At 32.4% G+C, this 13,122-nt stretch overlaps 1 protein-coding gene across 1 annotated transcript; it reads right to left on the reverse strand.

The window, feature by feature from the left end:
- Nucleotides 1–3,139: 3,139 nt before the first annotated feature.
- Nucleotides 3,140–13,116, reverse strand: LOC134718102 (cAMP-binding protein 1-like). Its single transcript, XM_063580598.1, has 4 exons — nucleotides 11,440–13,116; nucleotides 8,981–9,050; nucleotides 4,362–4,519; nucleotides 3,140–3,891 (listed from the first exon to the last, which is right to left on the reverse strand). Exons 1-4 carry the CDS (start codon nucleotides 11,489–11,491, stop codon nucleotides 3,593–3,595), a joined length of 579 nt encoding a protein of 192 aa, XP_063436668.1. The 5' UTR covers nucleotides 11,492–13,116; the 3' UTR covers nucleotides 3,140–3,592.
- Between the last annotated feature and the right edge of the window lie 6 nt (nucleotides 13,117–13,122).

The raw sequence follows: 13,122 nt of genomic DNA on the forward strand, positions 1-13,122 counted from the left end.
CTTCTGCTATATAATTATCAACAATTCTTTTTTTAAATTCATGCAAAAATAATTGACTATTTCCAACACTTTGTGCTAACCATATATCATTAAATCCATACCTGTTTAGTATGTCTCTTATTTTACAACTCCAATTGAGTTTATCATTCGGTTTGACAAAACTAGATTCGTACATATCTTCATAAATACTATTCAATATACAATTATTAGATTCTAATAGCTTCAACCAATAACGTACCATTCTTACATATCTATTAACATACAATGGTAAACGACCAAGTTCAAAATACACCATATGGCTCACAGTCGTTTTTCTCACTTTCAAAATTCTTTTTAAATAATACAAATGAAGCGTTTCTATATCAGCTCCTTTATGGAAACTCCATATTTCACAACCGTAATTCACAATACTTGTTACATATGTATCAAAAAGGGACATCAAAGTCTCAGTGTTATAACAATCATCATAAATCTTACTCAATAAACAAAATGTAGCCTTTCTACCCTGTTCAGATAGTGTTTTCTGTGTTACAGTAAAAGTACCGTTATAGTTTAATAACAAACCAAGATATACAAACTGATCACACATTTCTATCATTTTTCCATTCAAATATCATTTTTCGTTCTCTTTCAGTACACCTTTGTTACGAAAAACAACTATTTTGGTTTTTCTTAAATTAATATCAAGACCATTCTTGTATGAACTATCATATACAGTGACTATCATTTTTTGTAAATCAGAAATACTTTCGCTGAAGAGAACTGTATCATCAGCATACATAAAAAGATAAAGATTTAACAATTTTACTTCATATGGTTCTATTTCTTGTTTAATTAACTCAATTTCTATGTCATTTACATAAATTGCATATAAAAATGGTGATAATGATTCGCCTTGCATAAGGCCAACATTACAATGAAAGAAATCTGAAAATTCACCATCTAATTTAACACAAGTTTTTAACTTAGAATACATTGATTTGATAAGATTCAGTAAATTTCCACTAATACCGCATTTTAACATTTTTTGCCATAAAACATAATGTGACACACTGTCGAAAGCTTTGACAAAATCAATGAAACAACAATAGAGACGCTTTCCTTTACGTAAACTTTTTGATACAATAGAATGAAGGGCAAAAATCGCGTCGTGTGTACCATATCCAGGGACAAATCCAAATTGCGCATCAGTCAATATACTGTATTCTTTGCACCACTTCAATAGTCTTGTATTAATGACAGAAGTAAACAATTTCCCAACATGAGACACAAGCGAAATTCCTCTGTAATTTCCTGTATCATCAACTTGACCTTTTTTAAATAGCGGAACTAAAACACTCTTGACCCATATTTCTGGAAACCAACCGGTAATAAGTATTACGTTAAAAAGTTCACATAACAATGGCAGTAGGACTAATTTACACTCCTTCAAAAATTCATTTAATAGATTGTCATAGCCTGTTGATTTTTCAGTTTTCAATTTTTTAACGCAAACATCAATTTCTTGCTCCGTAAGAGGTCGGTCCAATTCTTCGTAAATTACTTCATTGTTGACTTCTTCTTCCGGTCCGTCGTCAATTTCTTCTTTAGAAACTAAGTTTTTAAAATGAGTCACAAAATCGTTTAATTTTATGTTGCTTTGTTTGGCCTTTTTTCGTTTCCTGAATTTTCGATAACAGTACTTTGGATTCGTTTTTCTCATAGAACTCAACATGTTTCCTTTTTGTTTTTTATATCGTCTTTTTAAACTATTCTCACTTCGTTTAAATCTTTGTTTAGCAAGATTTAAAATTAGTCTATTTTCTTCACACTTGTTTTGGTTAAATTGTTTCAATGAGCGTTTATATTCAATATACAATAGCTTGCAGTCATCATTTATCCATGGTTTATCTTGCCGTATATTTATAGGTTTATAAGTTCGCTTTAAGCTGTTACAATAATCACATTTTAAAACTTTAGTCACTTCTGTTTTTGTATTTAATAGAGAGGGTCTGAATAATATATTAATGACCGCTGTGGATCAATTATTAAACTGAGAATTGACTGTAAAAAGAAAATACACTTTCGGGACGTCTGGAACGGGTGTTTTTAAGATCGAAATTTCGGGATAGACCATTTCGGGATCCAGGATTTCTTTTTTCGAATTCGGGATGTCGAGATATATAATTTGTATAATAAATTCAGAACCTCGGGATTTCATGTTTTTAAGCTCGGGATATTGGGAGGAGTGGCGGATCCAAAAAAAATCATACGCAGGGGCCCGTTGACTGCCTATAAGAGGGGCCCGCTCTGGTCATGCTTCAGTGATTCCCTATATATAAGCAACCAATTATTTTCAAGAAAAAGTGGGCGGGCCCCCTAAATCCGCCTCTGACCCGACCCCCCTTTAATGAATGTTCATAATATACAGATTAGCACTAAAATTATTCATGTGTCATTAAAATTAATAGAGAACAAACAAACAAAAAAATGATTTTTTTGTGGAAAAAGGAGGAGCCGGGCTAGAAAAACAATTATCCTGTCCCAAATTACCTATGACTTTTGATACTTTTTCTGAAATTCTCAAGTCACTAAATGTTTTACAAAAAAAAAAGAAGACGTGGTATATGAATGCCAATGAGACAGCTCTCCACAAGAGACCAAAATGACACCGAAATTAATATTTAAAGGTCACCTTACGACCTTCAACAATAAGCAAAAGCCGATACTGCATAGTCTGATATAAAAGGCCCCGAAATGACAATGTAAAACAATTCAAATGAGAAAACTAACAGCCTTATTTATGTACAAAAAATGAACGAAAAACAAATGTCACTGAACCACTGAATTACAGGCTCCTGACTGGAATGTTCATAATACATGTACACTAAATGTATGTACATAATGAAATTAATAGAAAACAAAAAATGGGAATTTTGGAAATAAAGGAAGAGGGTTAATAAAAACATTTTCCTGTACCCAAGTACCTATGAATTTTGATACTTTTCCTGAAATTCTCAAGACATTAAATCTTTTACAAAATTCTTCCTCCAACACTTTACATCCTTTCAAATACGCTCTGAATGTCCACGATTTCGCGGGTGTGTTCTAGTATATATAGAGAGAACGAAGCAGTCCTTAGCATTTTAGAAACTAAAACTTGTAAATAATTAATTTTATTGACAAAATATTGTGTATGTGTTCTTTGTCACCGATCTATGTAAGAGTAACGTTTTTAGTGACATACAATGAACTCGAATCATATGCAAAGGTTATTACAATCTCTTCCTTATTCTCAATATGAGAAATACTTTTACAGTAAAATTGACAATGGAAATGGGGAATGTGTCAAAGAGACAACAACCCGACCAAATAAAAAAACGACAGCAGAAGGTCACCAACAGTGTTTATTCCTGTTCTCAATTGGAGAAATACGGTTACATTGTACTAGATCTTCGGTCGTAGAAAGTGTCTTGCTCGAAGCATACAGGAAATATTTCAGAAAAAAACATCATCAACACAGCGCATACCAGTATTCATCCTCTTGATTTTGTGAATTTGTGTATCTTGAAGACTTCTGTAAGTTTTGTTTATCTTTCCTTTACATTAATGTCTAGTACGGCGGTGCTGATGCCCCGTTTCCTCCGTAAGGAGGAGGAGGCTGTGAGTAACCAGACTGTCCCTGAGGAAGAGGAGGCTGTGTGTATCCAAACTGTCCCTGAGGAGGAGTAGGTTGTTGTTTACCAAACTGTCCCTGAAGAGGAGGAGGCTGTGAAAAAACAAATTGTCCCTGGGGAGGTGGGGGCTGTGGGTATCCAAACTGTCCCTGGGGAGGTGGGTATGCCATATTCTGTCCTGGTGGTGGTGGATAACTCATTCCGGTTGGCTGATTTGGAAATGATGGCACTGGAGCTGAAATACAAAAAAGTAGGAAATGAAAGACAATAATTCAAAATATTACAAACTGAAAAAAGAAACATACAAAAAGAAAAAGAAAAAAGAAAAAGTATTTTGACTACAAAAACTGGTTTGTATAATCATAAACATCTTTGTCTCTCAAAACTCTCTGTACTAAAGACCGTTATTCATACAAAAAAATGAAATGGTTAAGGCTGTTCTTTTACTTATAATTATACATTACTGTATTGTATTGTGACTTAGAAGATTGTATTATTGGCACTCATCCCACATCTTCTTATTTATAAAAATAACGAGAATATATATAGTAATATTGGAAAATAAATGCAATAACTGTTTTTGCGTGGAATGTTTCGAAAATATTTGAAGAAACTAATATATCCAACTTCGGGATCAACATTCATTAGTCTAGTATACAAAGGATTGAATTAAGTATGCTGCGATCTAGTTACTGTATTACATACGTGAAAGCTGGACAGTAGTAATTCTTGTTGTCGGTTGTACAACAGTGCCTCTGTTCCCACTGGTCTTTATCTGCTTACATACAACCATAACAACAACAAAAACTATAATTCCAAAGATGATACAACCAATCACTATCCCAGGAATAGCACCAGTCGGACTGAAATGTACAAGTGTATGGTTACCAGTCTGATTAGAATTATATTTCTAGTTTCTAATTTGGCTTTTTAAATTTACATAACTTGACTACTTTAATCTCCTCAGTTTTGATCATTTAAACAAATCTTTAGTTTGCAAGCTGGCCATTTCAATATGTCAACTAACAGTGTTGATGTAAATGGACAGTAGATGGATCTGAACATGTTAGCGCTCTTTTTGATTTTCTTTATTTAGTGCAAAGCGATTTTATTGATAAGAGACAAAATTAGCATTTGATCCCTATGTTCAATAATCTATATCCAAAATATTAGTCGGCATGCTTGGTTAACGGGCACATTTTAAAACGCGGTAAAAAGCGATCCCATCAGGACATTATACTATCTGAGATGTGGGTCGGGAAACAAGCCAACGTTTAGTTTTTTATGTATTGTTTTTGGGTACTGCTGTTTTTCTTTTCGCTGTTTTTCTATGTTTTATTAATGACATTACCAGTCTATTTTGATTTATGAGTTTAAATATTCCTTAGGTATATTTTGTCTCTCTTTTAGATGTTGAGCCAAGACGTTCAGTTGAACGGCAAACGATTTAATGGCTTCTAAGGTCAAGACATTGGTCACGTGATAAAAGGTCAGAGTTTACGATTTTTGGTAAACGTGCACGCCTCGTGGTTTTTGGACTCGTATTGTCTTATTTGTACTCGTACATTGATAAAAACCAAAGAGTTCAATTCTAGATTGAATAAGCTTCCTTATTTTATATAATTATCATTAAAAAGCGTTGTAAAAATGTTATAAATTCACGAGTGAAGTGAAACTTTTTTTCTGAAAATTTGCGTAGGTCCACGGAAAATCCTTTATAATTCCTCAAATAGGTTTGGTAACGTGTTGAGGGGTATAAAATATGAAGTAAAACCATTTTTTGCTTCTTTTAATACTTTATCAGATCACAAAAACCCCGGATACGCAATTGTGTCAGATTATTCGTTGCGAAGCGGAGATCAAAGGGAGATAACTCGGTACGCGCATCGTAGGATATTGCAAGTTCACAACAGTAAATTCGAGTAAAATTAATGATTGCAGATATATTTCGGCAATTTCTTCAGTAAATTTTCAATATTCTATGTTCCTCTACTGTTGTAACATTAAAATAGTCATGGGAAGGTTGAATATGACATTTTTTTTTCAAGTACTTACAGGTTATTGAACACTTCCAAAGAAGAAAATTCTGAACTTGGACTTATTGTATTTTCTCAAACACCCTTTTGGTAGATAGAAGGATACAAGAGGGGTTTATCAGTTGTCAGTAGAACCTGTGTTACAATAGAATTGAACTTTTCATTGCATGAAAGCAAACTGAATATGGAAACAAAGGAAATATAGTCTTAAAAATTGTGAACATTTATACTTTTGAATGAAAATAATATGAATTTGCAGTGGACAGAAGTACATGTACAATGCTTGTTTTATTGTACCTCTTTTAAGATACAGTGGTGGATCCCAGGGGTTCTGGTGACCTCCTCTTTTATGGAAGATTAATGCATTTGAAATCAGGGATCATATAGTTAACTCTCCTTTTTATCCTTGGTTGAGAATACCACCACTTATGTTTAAAATTGTCTGGATTCACCCTGAGATAACCTTTATAAGATGTACAAGTTATGTTGCTTGCCTTAATCAAGAGAAAATATCTGAACCCAAAGAACCAGAAAGGGATTTAGAACATAATAATCAACACAAAGATAACTGAGCAAAAGCTGTATTGCAACCTGATATCATGCAGTTCTCATCATAATTCCTATTATATGTATTATTTCAAATTTTGCTTTATTTTTCTTCTTCTTATATTTGAATTCAATAGTCCTGCAACCAACTGTTGAGTGCATTCAATTAAATTATTGATTGAATAATAAGCTATAAAGCTGACCAGTAAATAAAGTTTGGAAATGCTTTGTTAAAATACAATAGTGGTATTATATCATAAAATATACTGAATCAACTTCAAATTTAATCCAAATTCATACTTACCTGCTCTAAAATGCATAATCAATTGAAAAACAAAAACCTGAGAACACTACAATGTATAACATAGAGATTGCACGGCCACTTCCCATGTTATAGTAGTCATAGACAAAAATAAAACTGACTTAAATTAAGTATGTTAATGTTTTTTTGTAAAAAGGACAACAATAAGATATTTATTATTCTGATATCAGAAATAATCTCATAGTATCAAATAAGAATGTCAGTTCTTTTAATTGAGATAATCAATTTAATCACATTATTTACTTTTATAAAAAAAACTCATGATATTATCTGTATTTACAATCATGGACTATATAAAAGCTTGTCAACATCTCACTTACTTCAAATGCTTTTAAAATTAACCTGTTAGTACTAAAATAAAAGAGATGTGGTATAAGATAAGATATTTTATTCCAATTAAAAAAGGCCATGAAGAGCAAAGTAATGTGCTACAATGATTTATATAATTGACACAATAATGTTGATATAAATCAGATAAACATGAATATAACCAACTCCATTCTTAGATTTTAAACCACAGCCAGACCAGGGCCACACATATATTAGAAAAAAAGGGTATAACAATTATATCTTCTATTATCATGATTATTAAACAGGCAAATATTCTCAAAGTCTTAATTAAAACAATATCTGTACTGTATTTATAGTTTTCTGAGTGCAAAACATTTATTTTAAATTGCAACATTTTTCAATATCTCTAGATTTTCTTGAATATGCCAATTAAATTTTGCACTTGTGCTAAACATTTCAAATTTTTTACAACTTATTATACTGTCATTTAATTCTTTTCTTTAAAAGTTATAAAGGGGAAACTGACATTTAAATATGGTATAATTGCCAATAAGATAACAGTCTAGAAACTTATCACCAGAGTCCAAGTACCTGTTAGCAGTGACAGTTAAATTACAAGTCACTTTACATACATCAACAATGAATACATTCCATTGTTTTCAGGCAAATGAGGAAAATAAGAGTACCAATAGCTTTTGTCTTACTATATGTACAAGAGAATAATAGAAATGATAATATAAATAAGGAATAATCAGAGACAAAAAAGACAGGACTTATGCCATTGGACTATATGTAAAGTATTCCCTTACTAATCCTTGGAGGAGCTGCTGTATACTTTATAGAAAAAAATATGTTGAGGATTTGGCCCCATCAATCAGGATTTTAGACATTTAATACATAATAATGCCAATTGCAATCTGCTCTATTTGTTCCAATGTATAATGAGTATAAAATTTTATACCTAGGGTGGGAATTAAATGTCTTAAATCCATGCATGTTTATTTACTCTATTGTTCTTGGTGTACATAAAATGTACATGTATATGAAATATATCAAATGCAAAAAAAAATGCTGTAATGTAAATATGGTAATTTGTAAACATCACATTACACCCTCACTATTTAAAGACCTAGTAAAGGAAGTCCCTGCACCTCGCTTGACCAGTTTCTTAGACAAGATGTTTTATATAACTCTTGAAAGTATAACACGATAAAGGTTATATTGCTAAGTATATATGTAACATCGACGTGCAATTAAGGTAAAGCAAACTGTCAAACATAAACAATCTACCACGTGTTTGTCGGCTGTACTTGAATTCAAAACGACCCATCAGGCCTTATTTACACGAATTTTTGCTAAAGCAGACAGCTAAATATGTCTGTTTACCTTATGAGGTCTGTAAAGAATGGATTTGGTGGTATGACTTGTGTATGCATGGAAATATAATGAAGAAAACATTGATTTTTACCGTAACTTTTGAATACACAACATTCCCAAGGTATCCCCACAAAACACATGGCTACTTTGTAACGATGGCTGGTAACGTATAGCCACTTTCTAACGGCAAATCTAATTGGATGATCTCCAAAGATCAATAATAAAATTGCTAATAAATGATTGGATATGAAATTGTGTCAGATTATAAATAGAGGAAAAAATGTAAACATTGAAATCCGCCATTTTGACGTAGGAAACAAACTAATTTCCAATCTTCGATTAAAGGACATTGCGCACATTGCCAGCGTATCATGCATAACCAGTCATCTGCAAATATATCTTTCAATATGTTTTTTACACTTACTTTTATATGTTTTAGTTAATTTAATGTTTTAATTTACTACAGAACGGGACATCGTTCTCAAAGATGCCGTAGACAAAATTATAGGTGGCGCTGTTTGTGGGCGTAAACCTTTTACATACGGGTCCATTTTTGTCGACAAATTGACCTTTATCTGTCAGATTCAAGCGTTTGCCTTCCAACTGGTTTTACATTTTTCGTTATAAAAAAATCATTTTGTCATTAAAAATGTTCTTCGTCACCAAAAGTCCTCAAGTTTCGAACCCCATGTAATTGTACAATAATTATTCGGAAAAAGGGAATACTTTTATATCTAAAATGATATACTCACAATACATATCCGCAAGATCTATAGGAGTAGTAGTAGCTGTAAGAACAGTAACTGGCTGTGACTGGTATAACTAAATACGAATATAAAACATAATTATAGTAATGATAAAGTAGTCGGCTGTGACTAGTATACATGTAACTGTTAACGAATGAAGCGTATTCAAAATCGTGATAAAGTAACCGGCTGTGACCGGTGTAACTATAAGCGAATATAAAACAGACCCATACGCATGACAAAGGAGCCAGATATATACGAAAATAAAATATAATCATAATGTTATTGCTTGCTATATACGAATATGAAACACAATAATAATCTTGACAAAGTAGCTAACTATATACGAGTATAAAACATAATGATAATCATGATAAATTAGCTGGCTATATACGAATATAACACAGAATCAAAAGCATGATAAAAACAGGTGGCTGTTACATGTAACTATGAACGAATAAAACATAATCATGATAAAGTAGTCGTATGTAACTGGTATAACTATAAAATACATGCATATAAAACATAATCGTAATCATGATAAAGAAGCCGACTATGACTGGAATAACTATAAACGAACAAAACTTAATCATAATCATAATCAGGATAAAGGAGCCGGCTGTGGCTGGTTAACTATAAACGAATATTGAACAGAATCATGGAAAAAATTTGGTTGATTATATAGAGAATCACTGAAAAATGACTGGAGTCTCTCCCCCCCCCCCCCCCCCCCCCCCCCAACTCCTTTAGGTCAGTCAGCGGGCCCCCCTTATAAAAAGTTCTAGATCCGCCACTGCAGTATAAAGCAAATATTGAATTTAGTTCCACATATATACCACTGAACGTAATAAGCATTACTACCTCGTCTAAGATATTTACGTCAGAGTTTGAACAGAATTATTATTTTTATATACATGTACATATCACTGGGGTTATAAAAACTTAAACCGAAGAAAAAGAAATATTAACTAGATTTGCGATTGCAAGCAATAGCGGATGGCACCCTTCCCCTATTGCCAGGTGAGCGGTAGCCATGGTAACAGCGGCCATTTTGGAAATTCCAAACTCAAAAGTCAAGTCTACATTAGCTGAGCAACATTTGTTATAAGTTTCAATAAATTTGAAGCATTTTGAAGTTTTTTGTATTTTTGCTGTTTCCATGGTAACGGCGGCCATTTTGAATATTCCAAAGTCAAACCCCCGCTGCAACTTTTTCCCTCCACAATCATATACCATTTAATGGTTCTAGAATAAATTAAACATTGATGTTCTAGAATGTTCTGTGAAAATTCAAAGTTTTGACCTTTTTGCATTGTTTCCATGGTAACAAGAGCGATTTTGGAAATTCCAACGCCAAATTCCACATCTTCCAATGTTGCTCATCGTTACTGTGAAGTTTCATTAAGTTTGGAACATTTTGAGATTTTTGAATTTTTTGGAGTAGTTTCCATGGCAACATAGTAGTTCCAATGAGTGCCAAAATCATCCAACACCTGTATATAGTGGGCACCTACATTGTATTAAAATATAATGATTCTGAGTTAAATAGTATCCAAATAGTTCACAAAAACAAAAAACTGGATTTTTTTCACATTTGTTTCGTTTCCATGGTTTCGGCAGCCATCTTGACGGTGCCATACCCCACTGCACTATAGAATGTTCTTGTCTACATTATGGTATAGTTCCATCAATATTGTTCAAGCCTACTCCGAGAAATAGCATGGACAAAAAAGTGTGGAAGAATAAAAATAATAAGAAAAAAAGAAACGAACAATAACAATATGTCACCCCAACTCCGTTGAGGGTGCCATAAAAACACACACGTTGTCTCCCTTATACCTGTTTTGATATTGACTTAACATTATAAAGAAGCCATTTGACGATTCAGTCCTTATTTCGCTGACAAGATAATGTTTTGTGACAGAGAATGTCAGTTCTTGTTTTATAGTAATATAATATTTTTATTAATTGAACATGAAAATAAAACAAGACAGACAAGACAACAAAACACTACCGACGGCGAATTCATGTACTCCGGAAGTTTAAAGAAGTTTCTCCTCTGCTGGTTACACCCGTAATGTTAAGAATGGCAGGTAAACATGGATGATACATTGGATTCGGTGGTGTCTCAATTAAGATAACGATGAATGGTTTGGGGTATGTTAGTTGGAACAAATCCGTGGTCTCTCTAACCCGCAATAATCTAAAGCAGTCAACCAACCGTGTTTCCAATATGAGAACATTTTTTTTTCATAAGAATAAGTTAAGTCTAGTCTTTCAAATAAATTTCAGATAGTGTGAAAACTTAACCACTATTTATGAAAACCTCATAGATTAATACTCGAACAGTAACATATATTGTCATAGTGGTAATGAAGGGAAAATAGCATCACTGTGGTTGTATGTGTCAAACAAAAATTAGATAAGAAAATTATTTGGAAATAAATTTGTATGAAACTATTTACCTTCATTTAGTATACAGAGTGCTAAAATATGTATCCATATAAAATCAGCCATTTTTACACGTATGGCAAATAATTCACGGAGATCAACATATATTACAATGTTTTGTTTAGTAAATATATTTATTTTTACACCGCAAGTTTATACATGATTAATTTAAAACCAAAACATCAAACTTATTGCGAGACACAATCAAATTCAAAGGATTTAATGTAATTATGATTTCATCTATTATGAAAAGGTTGTTACGCCTATTGTTAGACTTAATTATATAATACTTTGTCATATGTTAATCAATTTAATTTGGAATGTCATAAAATCGCTTGCTTAATTCATCTTTTTATAGGAACTTATTTGACATCGCATTGCAAATAATTTATGCATATCAATAAAAAAAATAATATAAACGTTAGTTGGGAAATCAAAATTAATTAACACGGAAAAAAGACGGAATGTTGGACAATTAGTTATGCCAGGATTCCTTCCCGTCCTCTTTCCCTGAAAAATGGTTCTGAGTTGTATTGTTTTTGTGTCATAGATCAACTTTATTCGTTCAGTGTATGATAATACAATATTGTTTCAGATAAGGGTGAAGATTGGTACCTATTTGAACGTTAATTCTAGTGTATCTCGTTTTTCGTATAGATAAGACTGTTGGGTTTACCGTTTGAATAGTTTAACACTAGTTATTTATGTGGCCCTTTATAGCTTGCTGTTCGGTGTGAGCAATGACTCCGTATTGAAGACCGTACTAATGGTTTACTTTTATAAATTGTGACTCGGATGGAGAGTTGACTCATTGGCATTCAAACCACATCCTCTTATATCTAATTTAAACTGAAGACTGGCATATGAATTCAAGTTTGTTTTGTCTGTTTTATCTTTAGTTTGTTTGTACTAATATCGTCCTATTATAAACCTAAATGTGTCTATGTTTCTGAGCCCATCTTAAATCTTGAATCAGATACATGTATCAGTGTTTTATATATGCTTTGAAATTATATGTTACATATTTTCTTAAGGGCTGAATACCTCTTGTATGTGAACTAGAACTGCATAACTTGCAAGTATTAGCCACCTTTTCAGATCCTTTTATTTTTATTTAGATATGTTACCGTACCAAGATGTTTTTTTTTATTTGTATGCTGGTGTCTTACGCCATATTGCGGACTAAGAATATGCAACAGTTTCAAAATCTAATGGTTTAGAAAACAAACCACTCATCAACGATATCAGGCTAATAATTTGTCACACACGAAGCGGCATAAGACTCAACAGAAGATCTCCAATCTAAATAGTTGTGACGTCAAATCCATGCTGTGAACAAAAAGAGGACTACATGCAATAATAGCATGCTATCACGAGACTAGCGAGATAGCTTGTAAAATAATTGAAATTGATGTCATAAAATGGCCATGAATGTGGCTCCTACAATCATTTGTCCTGATCCAAAATGGATATATATATATAGAGGTCAACGAATGGTAATAATTAGTGGCCCTCTCAAGTCACTATATTAATTATATTTCATGGGAATATTTTGAGTAAGATGTTTCTACAAATCTGTTTGTTTTTTGTTGTTGCTGCTTGTTATAGTGCAAATAGTGTCGATCACATCATAATAACTGTATATTTGCAACAAAACATATTTTGGGTTTAATGTAATGTAACTCGATATAACAACA

Source organism: Mytilus trossulus, chromosome 1, assembly GCF_036588685.1.
Source record: "Mytilus trossulus isolate FHL-02 chromosome 1, PNRI_Mtr1.1.1.hap1, whole genome shotgun sequence".
NCBI lineage: Eukaryota > Metazoa > Mollusca > Bivalvia > Mytilida > Mytilidae > Mytilus > Mytilus trossulus.

Coding starts and splice junctions, on each gene's coding strand:
- LOC134718102 (XM_063580598.1), bottom strand. CDS start 11,491: ATGGCTGATTTTATATGGATACATATTTTAGCACTCTGTATACTAAAT. Junction 9,051..11,439: donor ACTCTGTATACTAAATGAAG/GTAAATAGTTTC, acceptor ATTCGTATTTAG/TTATACCAGTCACAGCCAGT. Junction 4,520..8,980: donor AGATCTTGCGGATATGTATT/GTGAGTATATCA, acceptor TGTACATTTCAG/TCCGACTGGTGCTATTCCTG.